The sequence below is a fragment of the Lepidothrix coronata genome, unplaced genomic scaffold, assembly GCF_001604755.1.
Source record: "Lepidothrix coronata isolate B3197 unplaced genomic scaffold, Lepidothrix_coronata-1.0 Scaffold52, whole genome shotgun sequence".
Classification (NCBI taxonomy): domain Eukaryota; kingdom Metazoa; phylum Chordata; class Aves; order Passeriformes; family Pipridae; genus Lepidothrix; species Lepidothrix coronata.
Window position 1 is genome coordinate 1,128,971 of NW_016690232.1, and position 18,009 is coordinate 1,146,979.

Sequence of the window (18,009 nt, forward strand, 5' to 3'; positions counted from 1 at the left end):
AATGAACCAGCAAGGATCATAGCCCTCATAGCTACAAACATGTTTCTTCTCTATTCCCAGGGTAATTATAAGGGCTTGGAGATGGTTTCCAGGTCGTTGTGGCTCAACAGCATTTCTTGGTGAGTTTGAATCTTTGTGCACAGTAACACTTTTTATTAAAATGGTAATGATTACAGCTAGTATTGAAATTTAAGTGAAATCTTCATACCTTTCTCATCAATGTACTAATGATAAACCGAATCCTGACAACTCCTTAAGTAGATCTGATTTATTGAAAGTTAGTAAAGCAGACACAGAAACCCTCAGATCAAGCAGTTCATATACACTCCAAATTAGCAATGAACATAAAAGTCCCATCCTTAGGAACTTCATCTCTTCTCTTTCACCATTTACAGAAAGGAGAACAAAAGGGAGAAAGCTTAAATTCCATGTGAAGCAACTGAAAATAGAAGCCATGGTTACAAATAAATCCTGCAGCCCCTTGCTAAACTGAACCAATATTTAAGCTTTTAAGAACCGCCCCATGCTTCAAGGTATGTCTGCATCAATTCTGAAAGAGAAGGACAGGATAACTGTGTGTGCTGAGTATGAAAAATATATGTGATTTCAATAGTAAGGAAATAAAAATGGAGATTTCTCCTTCCTCTGCTATAAAGTATAGAGAGTATATTAATGACCAATAGAACTGAAAATTATTCTACCTGAGTGCAAGAGATGTTAGTTTTCAGATACACTTGCAAAATGAAAGACAGAGAAAATTTAGAACAAAGTGTAGTAACAAAGTTGGCATACCATGACTATTTATAAATAAAAGTAGTAATACTATATATATATATATCTACATAGACATGACCTGATATTTAATGACACACATTGTGTTAAAATAACATTCTTGGCTCTTTTTTTGCTGCTCAAAATTAGAATACGAGTATTTGATGCCAAAGCTAATCTATACAGCATAACTTAAATACAGAGAACAGACACATGTAATAAGAAAAAAGTACAAAATGTACCCTCAAAAAATTAAATATGTATTTTTATGTTACCCTTAAAATAGGCGATAGCTACATAATAATTATGCAGTGTCTGTAGTTAAAATTCATGGAACTTTGCATTATACCTAATAATGTTCCCGTGTGTTTTACAGCATGAGAAAATACCACAAATTCTCTGTCCTTAGTGTAGGAAATATGGCAGAAACATAAATATGTGCAAAGACCATGTATATACATGCTAACTGTGATGAAACTCTGGCCTAAATGATACAGGCCCAGGATAAAAGTTGGATATTATCAAATGGCATTTTATGCCGCATTTTTATGCAGGAAATTCAATTTTTTCCTCCAAATATGATCACAGCTTTTGCTTGAGTTTAAAAAAAGTACTGTATAAAAACTTTACATTATATGACTTGCCAATATGTTGCCTACTTCTCTATGAAAATGAGATTAATCATCTACTACAGAACTCTGACCTGGTGTAGGTGCATTTAACTTTGCTTTGCCACTTATTTACACCTGCTAAGGATTTGGATTTTAAAACACATACAGGTAGCTGCAGTAGCTAGATGTTATGAGGGCAGAGGTTTCTTGTTACCAAACAGTAAAGTCTGGGCGTACACCTTGAAAATCATTGACAGTAAAAGACCGTGACCGCCTCCTAAGGGTAGGACGACTGGGATTTCTCCCTTTAACCAAATTTAAATAAGGATCAGATCTCAGGAACCGTGGGTAGCTGTCTTGCTCCATCAGCCTGTAGACTGTGTTCTGTGCTGTGTCAAAGGTGGTGATGAGGGGCTGGTGAATATTCTGACTTGTGGCTTCTTTGGTGTGAAAGTCCAAATTCACCTGGAAAACGAGGAAAAGTGTATTTCTTTAATGTGCATTCTCGCATTTCCTGAGTTATCATTCATAGCAATGACATTGTACATTGGTGAAAAACTTTTCTGATAAGGAGACCTTGAATCCCCAACACAACAGGATGTAGGCACCCCAGAATCAGTATATTCATGTTCAGAAATGGCTGTCAGAAAGTCTTCAAAGCTGTGTGACTGGTGCAAAGCAAAACAGGTAAAATAGAAGATAAGGTCTGATGCTTGACTAAAAGCGACTTTCTAATAGTGATCTTTGTACAATTGCAGCCCTCGGGCTTTGCAAAGCCAAACTAATACAGAACTCCCTCCATTCTCATGTAGGTTTCATGTAGAATCCTTTGTCTAATGAGACTGTGTTTTGTCTAATGAGACTGTGTTAGTGAATATTTAAAATTTCGTGTTTCTGTGTAGAAACCAGTACAGTAGTGCTGTAGGAAGGTGAGAGTAGGAAGTAGCAGTAGATGTGTAGTAGGAAGGTGAGAAAATTCTAATAAAATGAAAAAAAATATTTAAATGGGTCTCTGGAGCTTTATGTTGGAAAGCATATAAAAATTATTATTTATTCCATGTGCTGTTGCATTCATCCTGGGAAATGTTTATTTGGTATGAGAATTTTATTAAAGTGTCAGGCACTGATTTAAAATGTTATTTTCAAAAATAAGGTAGCATATATTAAAAAAATTGTTGATTTAGTCAAAAAGTGAGTTCTATAATATGTTTTCTTTTCCTCACTAAGAGACACCTGTCATTTCCATACAACTAGTTAAAACAAGTAGTTTAGATCTAAAAACTGAAGGGTAATTAGTGATGATAGAATGGTCCTCTCATCTAAGATTTTTATGAACCCATTGAACTGTATGCTCAGAAATTTTTGTGTAAAAGAGTTCTGTGGACAAGAAGTTAAAGAAAAGGTGCAAACTCCTGAGCTGTGTGGTCTGAAATGAGGTGCTGTTGGCTGGTCTCAGCTGCTCAGCTCAACCCAAGGAGGAAGTCTGACCAAAGCCAAGTGCTTAAGGTGAACCCAGCACCCACCTACCTGCAGCAAATTAAAGTATGACACACAAAGAAATTGCTTGGTTATTGTGAGTCAAAGTACAGCTTCCATACCCTGTCCACTCCTTAAGCTTTCCTCCTGCTCATACTTTGAGTATGAGCAGTTGTTACCTGACCATAACTGCCCAGGGACTGATCAATTGGCAACAACAGGTTCTGCCTCAAGCGACTCAGGGTGTTCTTTTTATAAGTAAGGTCCACCCCAAAGGCACACAGCAGGGAAAGAAATTAAATGGGACACAAGCCTTTGAAAGTGGGCATTTCCTGGGAAAAGAAGACCTGAATCTTAAATGTAATCTATGAGAAATACAGGTGGAAATTGTACCATTTTGCAATCAGTTTCTTAAAATGAGAATTACACCTTTGTTTGCCCTCGTCACAGGGAAGCAGCAGTTAGTGTATAACTTCTGTTATTATGGAAAATAAAAAAAAAATAATAATGCAGGCATTGGCAAGTGACATATTTGATCTGCTCAAACTCAATAGAATTACAGGAAATTGCAAGTCCAAAAGACCTGTTGGTTGTGATTTCACTGAAAAATTCATCATCTCCCAACCTGTTCATCTCCTCCTCAGGGAAGGCAAAAATATTCCTCTTGCTCATTTCTGAATCCTTTATAACACACTTCAGTAACATGAAGAAGTTGTAAATATGAAAACTTTTTGCACTGTTATAATATTATAAAAAGACCTTAGTGTTGGTGAGGACTGTCATATCAACATATTTTTGTGCTGACAGTAACATAACAAGGATATGCAATTAGAGGTGGAGGAGGTGGAGAAGGGGGAGGGAGTCAATCAAGACAAGTCCATACTTAAAACATAGTTATTATTTTAAAGGATATATTTAATTTAGTATTTTGTTCTAATCTCTTTTATTCTTTTAGCTTATTTAAAATAAGAGCTTCTGAATCTCTGTTATGTAATAATTTAATAGATAATTAGTGTTTTAAGAGAAGGGGGGAATAAATTTGTTGTTCTGGAGATAGCTATGAATAAAGACAGGTGATACTTCTCCACAAATGCTAGCTGATATATCTTATTGCAACTTTAACATTTACTATCACTTTTTTTCTTAAATATACATCGTGTATGTGTGTGTATATATATATATATGTATCTCCCAGATTTAAAGATCACTAGGAATCAATGATTCCTATGATATAATATATACATTCATATAGTAACTTGAAGGGGGTATTGAAAGGAGTATGGAAGACAGTGAGAATTATCTCTGCAGATTTCCTTCCAGAGCTTTGATTTTTATTATATATCCTTCTTATGCCACCGACTACATAAAGTAATTGTTGCACCTGCTTCTGGTCATGCACGTCTTAAAAGCAGATTTCATCAGTTGTGTCAAATAGAGTGTAGAATGAAGAAAGACTTTACCTCCTTTGGAGCATCTTTCTGTATGAATGTTTCAAAAATGGTCTTAGCTTTTGGCAGAAGTTCATGTGCAGTTTTGCTTTTCTTGTAATCCTCGCAAGCTATCCAGAACTCGATGTTCTCCTCACTGAACTCAGTTTTCAGAAACTTTGTAAAGGCATCCAGCCCAGCTACAGAAGGGAAAGTTCAATTGCATTAAAAAATATATCCTTATCAAACAGTTACTCTTTTCACACAATCTGTGCAAAGAAGCAAAATAGTTTGTGCTCCCTTTGAGTAATATCATGTTATGGATAATTAACTTAACTGCACTTATTTTAAAACCTTTATGTATTTTTTTCCATTATGATCCTGAGTGCTGTGACTCCCATTACAGAATTCTCAACATCAGTAAAAATCCACTACCAAGATCTCATAAATTTAGAAAGAGAAGCAAGCAAAACATGTCGATGTAAATAGAAGTGACAGATTTTATTCCATCTGAATATCAATTTAGGTTGACCAAAACACTATTTGAATCTTTGCTCATAAGTAAACTGTTCTCCAGTAACAATTTAAAGTGGATGGCTTTCAATATCTTTATAGTTTGCTTTATGCTATTGTTGTTATGCTGAGGACATTTTCTTTCTCAAGTGTGCTTAAATTTACACAAGTCATGCAATTGTATTGAAGTCAACTGTTCAAAGAACACAGATTTGAAAAGCACATGGTGTCCAGCACTGTAGCTGAAACATGTGTGCCCCTCCAGAAGGAAAGGAGGAACATATGTGCATTTGATAATTATGTGAGCAGCAGGCCCTTCCAAAGGATAGGGATGCCAGCTTGGATCCTGTCATGGGTTTAGAAACAAATTGTATCGGAAGGGACAAAATCTTTTCTTAAGTACATAGAACATATCTTGCAATCAGGAATATTTGAGAAATATTCAGATTAGATGCTCCTGTTCATTGAAGGAATTCTTTGCCATCTGTTATATTACTTTGTTCAATAAAATACAAAAGTTATTTTCAGTTATTTTCACTAGTTAACAGCATACTATAGCCAAAGCATGTGAGGAGAGCAGAAACACACACTGCTATAAATGACCCATCATACCTAATTTAGGTAACTGCCAGGTCTACTTAAGAGAACAACTGAATTTTATAATTTTCCATCAATTTTCCATCATTTTCCATCAATTTTCCATCATTTTCCATCACTTTTCCATCCTAACACTCTGCACGGAGAGGAAAGAAAACTACTAACCTTTCTCAGAAAGCAGTTTGTCAAAAGATTCTCCCCATTTCACTGCTTCTTCAGGAGACACGCTGCTGAAGAAACAGAAAGGGATTCTTAAGAATTGTGTATACTGTGTATTTAGGAAGCTGTGTAATGTGTTATCAGTTACCCTTATGGCTCAGGACTGTTTCACAGAGCCTTTGATTAGATCACATTACTAAAGGAACTCATTCTCTTGGGGACTTCAGAAACATTTTATTTAATTTTTTTTTTCTGACATTTTTTTCCTGCAGAGTTGTACTTCTTTTACCCTTTTTAAAAAAACATCAGAGCAAAGATTTTTTTTTTTTTTTGCTTTGGTGTTTGCATTGCTCTACCAATCTTTAAGGGAATTGAGATCATGGGGTATTGTAAAACTCCTAAGGGACCCAAGTCTGTCAGCTGTTGAAACTTAAGAAATACTTGTGCAGAGGTGTGGTTTTGAATGCCCTCACTGAGGCTGTGTTACCGCAGTCTGCTTCTGATGAAATATGGAAAATTCAACAGCCTGAAGACAGAGCTGTAGCAATATGGTTTGGGTGTTAGCCTTCTAGGTTAATACCACACATAGTCTGGTTTGTTTACCACAAACATATTTCAGATGTCATGTTACTCTGAGACACTGTGCCTCATTTATAAAACTCCTCATATTCTTCATCAAACATGTCAAGATGCACGTATTTCATTTTGATTTCAAAAACTCTCCCCTAGAGAAGAGTGAAGAAAGGAAAAAACCACCTCGTTCCATTCACACATATACAATTTTGGAGAAATCATTTTTTGGTTTTGTGTAGACTAACCCTGAATGCACATCTGGACAGTACTTGGATTTTTAGTAGACCAGAACTGTAGTAAGCAGGAGGTGAGCTGTATCGTGCTAGGACTAGGACTTAAGTTCTACGCCTGAAGGTGAAGTCAATCTTTATCAACTGCTTTTTGAATACTAATATTTAGAACCATTTTCATTTGAGGACAAAGCACAGTACATGGAAAGTATCAATAAGCAACTTGTCTGTGATTAGTTGGTTAGAACAACTTCTTATGGACTGAACACTTCTGGAATATGTTTCTCCCTTCCTCATGGAGTTTTGCAGTTCTGTTGCCTGATTCACACAGTTTGGGCTCCCTTGGCAAAACCTGTAGGCACATGAAGTTTAGATGAAAGGGAATTCCAATCACTTTGGGAAGGAATTTAAGCCAGTAATGACCTTCGTTTTGCATAAAACTCAAAAGGAGGAATTTTTTATTATTATTATTTTAATAGGTGTCACATGGCTCCTAGCTGAAGTCATTGCTTACAGGAAGGGAATTTTTAACCGAGGAGAGAAAAACGGTTCCTGAGGAGAGGTACAAATGCTGGAGAAGTGAAATCCAAGAAATGAGCATAGGCTAGTAAAGTAGGGGAATTCTGGAGTCAGGGAAAATGAGACCTCGCTCCCTTACAGAATTTGTTAGTTATGAGAAGTACAAAAAGTGTGGTTCTCTGAACTGTGTGGACTGGTAAGTCTGGTAACTGTGGGTTCCTATAGCTATAGAAATTATTTTGGTCATAGTGGAAGATAAAGCCTTATAACTTCAAACCACATACTCAGTCCCCAACTGCATGGAATGCTGTAGAGGTTCTTTGTTGGGTTTGGAAACTCCTAGTGCAAGTTTCTGTTTCTTCATTTCTCCTTCAGAATCTGCATCAACCCAGTAGCCTCACAGATCCCCAAAACCTGGGCACAGCAATGAGTTTGTGCAATAATGGACAGAAACCAAGATTTGTTCAGCTTTGCCACTTTCTAAATATAAGAAACTAGTTTAAACTAACAGATTACAGGCTGTTTCTACTATCACCCCACTGTCCATCTTCAGTGCTTCATTAAATTCTCTTTCTACTGGTGTTAGTAACTCCCTGTGAAGAATAGAAATCATGAAAGCTCAGTAAATCACTTAAAAAATCTCAAAATTTTATCTCACTTTATTATTCGAAAAAGAGTCACTTTCTTTTTTGCTTGTTTTTTTTTCCATTTTTGGCAAAAATAATTGTCACTTCTCTCTAATCTGTATATAAAGACCAGCAAAAATCTGCAAGTTTCTCTTCTATACAAGAACAGATGAATCTGTTAGTCAGGCACCTATCTGAAGTAACATGGTAAAAGGTAGCTGGCTGAGGCAGTGATGGTCTGTTAAAAGGGGGAAATTCTTCAGAGAATTACTGCTGCTACTGTATGTTCCTCTGAAAGTGCCTTTAGACAGATTATAAGAATGCAGTAATGGCTGTGTATTTGTATGAAATACCCTGGGTAATGAGTACTGTCTGCATACAGACTGCAGGGCAGCTGCGCTCCCTCTTTTTAGATGCAATCTTGGCATGGTTTTACATGTCTGGAACTGAGAGGGGTGGGATATTTCCAAATGTGAGCAACAAACTGCCCAGTTATCCAGATGCATGGGTGCAAGTGTTTAGATACCACCTTCTCAGCTGCTTTTTCATGAGTTCTAGAAAGAGAGTTTGGGCCTTTATGTGATTTCTACTGTGTGCTCATAACTAGTAAGGGCTTGTAAGAAGCAGTTCTGGTCAAAGCAGGCAGCTTGGCCCAAAAGATAGGAACTGTTTAAACAAGGTTCATCAAGACAAAAGAGCATGGTAAGCACTGAAATGTTCTGAAATGATCTCTGATGGGAAGAAAGGGGCAGCAAATTTTTTAGGCCATGGAGTTGCATTACTTTACATGTTCCTTCTTCTTAGTCAGGACCTAAAAGTGCAATTCTTAATATATTGGTCAGATCTTGGTACCCAATTGAACTCAGAAACTAAACTGTTGCTGAAGTCAATAAAACCAAGAATTTACCCCACATCTTTATGAAAACATTGTAACAGGGGCAATATTACCACAGTGTATAAGCATCAGTATGAATTTTGGAGAGAAGAGTATTCAACCAACTACTGCAATTACTGCGGAACTATGCATTAAGAATTTAACATGGATATGGCATCTGTACAACACAGAATTCTTTGGAAAACCTGCTTTGCAGGGCGATGTATCATTTTGCTGCAAGCAGTAATTTGTCAGCTGCATTTCCGAGTTGGTGCTTAGTCAGTGGACTAAGACAAAGGCTGTTGGCATAAGTAAAGGTTTAAATGTATCTCCAAGTCTATGGGGACCAGTGGTGTGAAAATACTAGTGGTGAGTTAGCTTGATGTGCTACAGATATTTCTATAGTGTGTGTATGCTTGGATTAGATTGGTAACTTTCAAATTAAATAGGTCTAGAAAGCATTACTCTGCTGAGTCTGATCACACACAGATGCAGGAAATGTTCTGAGTCACACAGGCTCTTCTTGGAAGGAATCCCCATCAGCTCAGTCATTTATAATGCTTACCTTGCTGGTTTTGCCACGTTTCCAGGTTTACCAAGATGGTCACTTTCATGGAATTCAGGTTTCTGCAGGAGCAGGCTCAGCCTATTTCTCTTCTGCTTAGCTCTACAACAGATTTGGAGCAGCTTTTCAAGAAACCGTTTTGAAAGTTGTTTATTCCCCCTCAAACATTTCCTTTGACTATTATCGCTGTTTCTGCATCATAGATCCTGCTATTTTCACTTACAGTAATGTTGATGTTACTTCTCCTACATATATTATTCACATTAGTTATTTTTTTCTTTACTGCTTAGCACAAATTCACATATGAAGCGAAGAGAAATGGAAATCCTTTTGTTTTCAGCATGCTTTTAATTTATTTTAAAGAGGAAGGGGCAAAATTTCCCATTAGAGAATGCAAACAGTTGGCTCAGCGTCTTCTACTTTTAATGTTTCATAAAGAAAAAAGGAAGTATTGCTTCCTGTCATTTCAAATTTTTGAAAAGAAACCTTCCCAAATCATATTCAGCATTTCTCAGAACTTCTTCCAACCTCCCTTTCCTGGTTTGCTTAGACCAGTATTTGATTTGTTTCTTGTTCTTAAAAAAAAACACTTCTGCAATGACTTAATATTTTATGTACACGGTTTCCAGAGTTGCAGTTCATGAGTTTTCATATGTGCGTCAAAAATAAAATTACCTGTGCCCTAAATTCATACCCACAAGCTGCGTTAGAGGAAACTTTTATGTAGACAGAACACTCAGATGTTTCGGCATGACCCGAAAACTTACCCAGGTTTGCTTGCTTTGTGTGGCTCTTCTTTAATCACCGATTTCATGACTTTGTAATAGGATTTATCCTTTGAAGCAGAAATGTTCAGCTGGGGGAATAAAAGAAGGGGGTTCTCCATCTTCCTTCAAAAACGCTTCCGAAAACGTTCCTCTTGCTCCCTTGCAGCGGTGGCACCTGGCGCAGCTGACGTGCCTGGGGGGGCTCTCACATGCTGTGCCCACCCGGGGCTGCCCCCGGTAGGGAAGGGTGCAGTTTGCAGAGGGAGGTGGTGGGAAGAAGGTGGTTCTCCACCTTCACTGCCGCTGCAGCTGCACGTACGCTGCGCTTTAAGTAGAGTTCTGGTTTTACATTCGTCATTTAGGGAAGTGAGGTTGCAACTTTGCAAAATGTCCGTCGCTCACGCCGACAAACCACAGCCAGAGAGCAGCTCCGGGGTGCCTGCTTCTGGGAGCTGATGTTCTGCTAGGCTTAGGGTGACACCAGCATTTGCCCCCAAACACCTGTAAGAAGTGTACACAGTGTAGTGTAGTTTCTCTAAAATTAACTTTAATGACAATAATATTGCATACAACAGTGTACAGCATCATCTTAAGTTCTTAGAGAGCTTCCATCTGGCCTTAAACTACTCTCCACAGCTCAGGTGCCATGTGCTGGACACAGAAGTAGTTCTATCTGCAGCATGCTGCCTTGAAACTCGAGGTTTCTCAGCATCTCCTGCAACACCCAGATGAAGCTGTGGTGGATCATGTATTTTGCAAGCAGAGATTTTAATTTTTGCACCATTCTTCAGAAATTATAACCACTTTTAATTTCAAGTTTGTACACTAAAAGATCCTTCCATATCTTCTCTATGTGTGGATTTATTTTTACTTGCAATCTCACAGTCAGGATAAAAAAAAGTCTTTAGTTCAGAACAAAAATATGTGACTTTTTAAATTATTATTTTGATAGTAAATAACCCAAAAATTCTCAATTCAGTTCCATAATGTAAAAATATATTTATGTGGTAAGCTGATCAACACAAATTACTTCTTCACAAACAAGTTTGATGTCAATTAAGTTTCATGGTTTTAACTTGTGTTGGAGATGTTGTAGAGACAGTAAGTCTACTAAAGAAACCTCCTCAGTGTTAACTGAATGAGGTGCTGGGAAAGATTAAAACTATGCAGTAGTTAATTGATTAAGAATTAAGTAGTTCTCCTTTTTTTTTTTTTAGTGCCAATGTCTCATTTTGATTATTCAGGTAAGACATTGAGCCTTGGGGAGAAGACATGACCTCATCACCTCCAACAATTTTGTTGAGTTCTACAGAACTGCTGCAGCATTGGTAAGTTCTGATGAGAGTCCACTTTGACCTCTTTCCTGTGGCTTGCAGAGCTAAGGAGGATGGGAGGTATTAATATTCATATTAATATTCAAAATAAACAAAAAAAACCAAAAACAACAACTCTGCCAGGATTCCAAATTTGTGAAACACTAGAAAAAGAAGCTGTTATCTATCGTGATTTTTTTTTTAGAGCAAAAAAACTGAAATAAAACTCACATGTGCTACATGTGTGATACAAATTTTAAAACCAGACTGAATTGGAAATACTCAGTGAACAACTGCTTTTGTAACCCAAGAACCTTTAAGGAGCAGGGTTACGGTTTGAACTTCATTTTCAGTTTCAGAGTAGGCTTTATATCACATCATGCTTATTTTAAACTGGCTTTAACCACAGCTGTGTTTAATCATTTATTCTGCCTTTTACTGATAAGTAGATAAATATAGACTGCATGATTTTATGTCACTTTTCTGCAATAGTGGTAGTCACATGAGCTTTTTTTACCTGTTATGTGTATATAATGCTGTCTATGTTTGTCTGCCATAATTTTATAACCTGGTGATTTCAGTTCCTGAAAAATGTCATTAACTGTAGGCTCAGCAATTCATATAAGCTGATTTATGAAAGATTTGGAACATCACTCAGAAGTGAATTATGGTGGAATTGCCACTGTACCAGGTAACTTATAGGTGGGAATGAGCAGCTGTGTCATCTCTTTCAGCACCCACCAGTGATGGGCTCTCCCCTGAGAACATCTGAATGGCCTGTCCAACACACTCTTCAGCGACCCCAAAGCAACAGGTGCTATGCCTCAGGTGCTTGAAATATTGCTGTACTACACTGTGGCAATAGCATCAGTCCCAAATGCAGCAGTGTGCTGTGCATCTCCTGAGAATTCATTAGGAAATCTGGAAGAGTGGGGAGGGGAAGGGAATAATCACAAAACACTCCTCCCCCACCCCCACCCCCCGCTCCCCTATTTTTTTCCCCATTAATATAAAGCTAATATTAAATCTAGGCCATGAAGTAGCCAAATTACACCCAAGGCAGCCTGTGTTTTGTCAGGGATGGTGCTGGTGCTAATAAGCATGTCTGTTTTGCACTGCAGGCTACAGTAGTTATAGCAACAGTATTAATGACCCTGTAAATGCTTCTGGGCCATTTCGGATACTGCAAGATGACGATATAGAAAAACGAATAAGTTATTTTAAGCTGGAAAAAGCAGACCAAGAATATTATGTTGATGACATGACTAGAGACCTAGAAATCTCTAAAGAAATTTGTGATGGGAACTAAACATCCTGCTTCTCAACCATTTCTCTAACCACTGAAATATATCCACAAATCTTTTGGGAAGAAGACTTTTTAAGCTCTTAAATCAAGATCATCTCTGTAATGTGAGAACATTATTGACTTAATTATTTATTACTTGTAGAAAAGAATAAATACATTTGTCAAGATGAATACAAAATGTATTTGCAGAACAATCTTTATGTGCCACAAAAGTAAAATTGAATAGATCATAAAGTGCAGGAAGTTCCTTGAGGTGATGTCCTGATCCCTTTGGGCCTGTTCTTCAGTTGAAAAGTGTCTGCACTGGCTTCTGTACCTGTTTATAAAGTCCTGTCTCAGCTGATGATCAAGTCGTGCTTGGTTTCTACAGACACAATAGCTGCCTGCTGTGAAAGAAATACTGACTGATACTGTTAGCAATAGGGGCATTGTACTATACACTGAGTATGTCTTGTTTCTTTTTTAAAGGAAGGCACTGAAAGGCTCAGCCTTTCAGTTCAGCTGAATAGAAGTGCAGCCCCGACTGAGCGGTTCAGCTCAGCACAAAGAGCTAGAGCACAATGGGGAGTTCTCCTTTGTCAGTAATCCTGCTGCATCTGTCTCCAAGCTATTTTCCTTGCTTGTCAGGTAAGTGTAAACTTTTCATCCTTCACGTCTCTGCTCACGTTCTGGCACTGCCCAGGTTCCTCCACAGCCAAGCTCCATCACTGTTCTTATTCAGATACAATCTTACCAGTATGGCTTTTGTTGGGTTAGGTTTCTGCTGAAGGGAAGCAATATTCATCTTTGTGGGAAGAAAAACAAACAAACAAACAAAACCAAGAGAGGTTCTTTAGCGTTCTGTGAAGAAATAGGCATGGAAAGAAACTTCACAGAAGAGCATGGGCTGAAAAGATGAATTTCTGTATTCCTTTTTCATGTAAAGGGATTTAAAAATTTGAAAATTAAACTTACATGTTTTGAATTACTTTGGTTTTAATAAATAACTCTGTTCTTCACCAACTTCTTAACAATTTAGCACTCCGCAATATTTATGTTGTTTATTCCTTATTGGAAACCGTAATTGGACCTACAGTTTAATAATTATATGATCCAACGTGTGGTTGCTCTGTTTATCTTTTGCCTATGAAGCAATTCCAAAAGTAAAATAGTTTTATTGGAAATCTCAAGCAGAGGATCTTGCAGTCTGCTAATTCAGTGAATTTGTTTAGCCGTGCACTTAAAAGTTTCATCCTAGTGGAGGAATTTGGCACATGAGATGCTTCAGACTTAGTGAAAGAGAAGCATTGCAACACCTGCACATAGTTCACATTGTAAAACCCTGTTTGTTGTTGATGTTTATAAGGAAGGAAACAAAGTTGCATTGCTTCATATACGGATTACTGACAACAGGAACACAACACTTTGCATTGGGGTCTGTCAGCCAGGGATCTCAAAAGAACTTTGTAAGGAGCCCGTGGTGCAAACTCAAGGCTTGGTGCAGGCTTGGGAATCTTTGTAGTTTTATCAGAACTTCTGCTGTGGAAAGTGTTTACATCTGTGCTAAACTGAATTCATTTGTTATGTCTTCGGAGAGGTCAGAATAAGAAAGTGAGTCTGCAAAGTTCTCAGCTGTGTTCATTTCCTGCCTGTCCCGTGGTTACATGGCCGGCACCTCTGATTAGTTCTATTTACATATTACATACATCACTGTCACAATTAATCTTCAGGAAGCTGGTTCCTCGGTTGAACCACTCTGTGTTTACAACCAGCTCGCACAAGTGCAGAGCAATGACATCAGCGCTCATTAGACAATTGCCTGTTAACAACCAGCTTCCGGAAGGGCTCACCTAGAACACTCACATGCATCTTTTAAAACGTGTTTATTTTAGTGTGGTATTCACAGGAAACGCTAAAGGCAGGAATGTTCTCTAAATCCTGCCCGAAATATCCTACTGGAGTTCCGTGCTACTGGATTTATTTCTGTCTTACAGAAACCCAGAGGGATTCCTCACATGACAACCCGCTTTTATTTTTTAATTTTTTTTTTTTTAAGGAGAAAGATTTTATCACTCTAAGACAACAATGCAAGCAGCATCAAGTATTGGGCTGAGCGTTTTCTGGTCCTTCTGGGAAAGGTGTGGGAGAACGGAATGGAGGCATTATTGCTTAATCACATAAGAGGGCTGTGACTCCTTGTCTGCTGACTATTAGCCATGAAATCAAACTCAAGGGAATAAAATCTGTGTTACATCAGGACTCAGTCTGCTATCACTGAACTACTCAGTGGTTAAAGCAGAGCCAACATGTGTGATGCTAAGCATGCCCTCACTCTGCTTTTCCAGTCAGGAAATTGAGGATTATCTAGGGATAATTATGAATAAGGGATTCAGGAATATCTAGGGATGCTGCAGCCCAGGTTGAACTACTAGGGCAGGCATTGTCAAACATCCACAATGCAGAACTAGGGATGCTGTGAGGAGCACTTCATATCAAAAAAGCAGCTCTGCAGGACAGATGGCTACCCCGGGCTGGGAAAGCACTCAGAACAAGTTTTGAAGGTCACACTTCAGTATTTAGGATGAAGTTAGGCAGGGTCTAAAAGCTCAGGTTCTGCTGTAAAATCACTCATGAACGCTGCAGGGTTGCATCATCACTGATACAGGGACACCTCATTCTGCCTATTTAAAACACAGCTAAGGTTTCTGCAATGATACTTTCTTCAGCTTATATGTTATTATGTTTTATTCATTGTTACTCCTTCCTGATAGTGCATTGTTCTGATGTCCTGATTCAGCTGATGCAAATAGTCCTGGGATTTACAAAGTAGTATGGTGGATTGCTCATCAGAGCAGCAAAAAAATTGGTACCCAAAAAATTGAAAATATATAGCAAATATCTATCTATATGAATATATAAATATATTATCTTCAAAGTCTGTCAAAAGCATCTGAAGATATAAAAGCTACATGTCACTGATTTTTCTCTTCAGTAATTACCCAAAGAAATTCACCACTAAAATTAGGCAAAATTTAGTAATAATGCCACATCACATTTCAGTGAGTATGAAATCTTCAGAATGACTGAGAATGTTTCCAGGAGGGTTCAAGTCTTTTTTGAGGATTGAAAAAAGCTGTATTCTAAAATGTAAGTTGGAATAGTTTTATTTCCTATGGAACTTTTTAGGGAAGTTTTGCAGTAGCAGTTTCTTTTCCTACTCCCAAACTGTTAGCAATCTTATGAGGAAGCTGGCTTCAAGGCAGGGACACTCATTGTCAGTGTTCACCAGCCAGTCATAGTCTGTCTTCCTCTTAGCTTGTGGCAGAATTTCCAACAAAAGCCTTCCGTTATCAAGCACCAGGGTACCAGTGGCTTTCCAAAAACAGCCGTCCAATTTTTTCTTCAGATTTGCAGGAACCCTCAAGAAAAGCTTGCTGATTGCCTAACACAGTAATATGCTGAGGGCTGTGAATCTTAGCCAGCCTTCAGAAAAGGTTCAGGCATAGTAGAGACAAAGGTTTGCTCCAGAAAAGTACTTGTGTGTGTGTTTAATTCCAGTGGTGCAAGGAAATCTTGCCTGATTAATTCGCTGTGTTGGATTGGAGGCTGTGTGATCTGGCAAAGACTGAGCCATTTTGGGACACAGCAGATGTAAGCAGCAACATCATATAAAGAATTGGACTTATTCTTCATTCTGCACTCTAGGGAGCAGGATGGATTTTATTAATTCCTCACTGTCACCCTTGCTGTTATGTTCATGACAAAAGACCTTGCCATTTGGGCACTATCCATTTCTCAAATTTTTTGGGCTTTTAGCCTGAGTCATGGCATGCTTCATGATTACAAGTTTGATGGTACAGTTTGTAGCTTTTGCAGATGCTGTCCTTGATGACCTCTGGTTTTCACACCAGCATCTAAACCAGATTCTCATCAGGACCAATCTGCTGTTCCTGTCTTTCTCATCTGTGCTTCTCTGCCACGGCCAGAATAATGGGAATCATAAAAATAAATTTTGCAAAGCTTGCCAAAAAAGCTTCCTCAAAACAGAGGAAACATGATATTTGCACTTTCAGTATGCACACTAGGAAACAAGCTATTCTAGTCTCTCTGTTGAGTAAAAACAGGTGATCGTTTATCGGGTTACACTGTCAATTTGATAAACTTGAAGCTTGTAATAGGTTTGATATTGCTGTGGTCACCAAATCTAATACAAACCTTGCATTTCATTTGTTGCCAATCAGTCTAAATTGCCTGAGGACAGAGACTGTTGGTCTGAAACCTGTTTGTGTGGCATGTATGAAATAATTTCCATTCCAGTTTGCAGTGACCACAAGTCATTTCTGTAATGCCTAGGGAAGGTCTGCAGACTGCTTTGCTTGATTCCCAAATGCCTTTCAAATTCAAATTTAGAGCTTGTCATGGAGGCTAAGTAAGGCTTTTTTTTTTTTAACCCCAGAATGGTCTCCAAGTTTAAAATCTTTGCTTTCTGATTACCAAATTACACCCCAGTCCTGACAGTGTAGATGCATATTCCCCAGAGGATGGATGTATGGGCACCCAGGTTTTCCAGTACCAAAATAAGGCACCTCAAGTGATGGCTGACAGTGGCCACGACAGTCCCGGTGCTCCCTCTATTGGAAAAGTTCTGACATGTCCTTTCTCCTTCAGAAAAAGAGGGCATGGACGGCTCTGCTTGGGAATCAACATCCCAAGTTTCCCCCAGTCAAATCTAAAAGAGCTGTGCTCATCTCTCTGCTGCTGCTACCTTCCATTCTCCCGCCCTCCCATCTCCACCTCACTCTGGTGAGGGTCCTCGGTTCAGTAGCAATATACAGAGCAATCATTTTGAAAGATTTAAAAACAATCAGGGCAATAGTCTGATGTTTTGCAAATATTCTGCCCAGGTGCTTCTCTGATGAAAGGAGTCAGTTGTTTGGGGGTTTTTTTAAGCGTTTGATTTCCAGCACAGGCCACAGGCTCAGGTGCAGCCATAGAGGACACAGGACTGCAGTTCCCTGTATGTCCCCCTGGGCAGGGCTCTTTCCAGCCCTCCTGCCCATCTCCCTTTCATTATCACATGCTATTTCTTCTCTGGAGGGGGTTTGGCCATAGCTTGCCCTGTCAGGGTTTCCCCCAAGGTTTAGAGTTCCCTGTGAGCAGGGCTGGACCTGCAGCTGGCAGAAAGAGCAGCTAAGGAAAGCTGAGCACAGCCAGGCCACCCTGGGGCCAGGGGTACCCATCACACACCCCAACAGACCCCTGCTGAGTCACACAGAATCACAGAATCAACTGGGTTGGAAAAGATCTCTGAGATCATCAAGTCCAACCTATGACTGAACACCACCATGACAAGTAGACTAAGAGCCACGTCCAGTCTTTCCATAAACAGCTCCAGGGATGGTGACTCCACCACCTGCCTGGGCAGTCCACTTGAGTGTTTAATTACCCTTTCTGTGAAGAAATTCTTTCTAATGTCCAACCTGAACCCCCACTGGCTCAGCTTAAGACTGTGTCCTCTCATCCTGTTGCTTGTAGCCTAGGAGATGAGGCTGACTCCCACCTGGCTACAACCCTCTTTCAGGTGGTTGTAGAGAGTGATGAGGTCACCCCTGAATCACTTGGTTGGAGGGTCGAGCAGTCCACATGGGGCCAGACCCTGTGTCAGCTCTTGCCCCTGCTTAAGCTTCAAGATTCCAGCCCCTG

The 18,009-nt window shown here is 38.9% G+C and overlaps 2 protein-coding genes across 3 annotated transcripts in view; one reads left to right on the forward strand and one right to left on the reverse strand.

Annotated features, from left to right (window-relative positions):
- Positions 1 to 253: 253 nt before the first annotated feature.
- Positions 254 to 10,013, reverse strand: LOC108497782 (regulator of G-protein signaling 18-like). 2 transcript variants are annotated; one of them, XM_017815716.1, is made up of 5 exons: positions 9,709 to 10,013; positions 8,942 to 9,043; positions 5,561 to 5,622; positions 4,319 to 4,485; positions 254 to 1,847 (listed from the first exon to the last, which is right to left on the reverse strand). In XM_017815716.1, exons 1-5 carry the CDS (start codon positions 9,825 to 9,827, stop codon positions 1,593 to 1,595), a joined length of 705 nt encoding a protein of 234 aa, XP_017671205.1. In that variant the 5' UTR covers positions 9,828 to 10,013; the 3' UTR covers positions 254 to 1,592. The 2 variants fall into 2 exon arrangements, with proteins under 2 accessions (XP_017671205.1, XP_017671204.1); XM_017815715.1 differs by having other exon boundaries at positions 5,561 to 5,625.
- Positions 10,014 to 12,824: 2,811 nt separating this feature from the next.
- RGS4 (regulator of G-protein signaling 4) overlaps positions 12,825 to 18,009 on the forward strand; it is a 32,536-nt gene continuing 27,351 nt past the window's right edge. Inside the window, exon 1 of the mRNA XM_017815719.1 lies at positions 12,825 to 12,954. The gene's annotated coding sequence lies outside the window, so the exon portion shown is untranslated. The remainder of the gene's footprint in view (positions 12,955 to 18,009) is intronic.

Excerpts from the sequence above, each read along its gene's own strand:
- LOC108497782 (XM_017815715.1), bottom strand. The coding sequence starts at position 9,827 with ATGGAGAACCCCCTTCTTTTATTCCCCCAGCTGAACATTTCTGCTTCA. Across the intron at positions 9,044-9,708 it reads CACAAAGCAAGCAAACCTGG|AGCTAAGCAGAAGAGAAATA; the intron begins GTAAGTTTTCGG and ends AATCTGTTGTAG. Across the intron at positions 4,486-5,560 it reads CAAACTGCTTTCTGAGAAAG|CTGGGCTGGATGCCTTTACA; the intron begins GTTAGTAGTTTT and ends TCCCTTCTGTAG.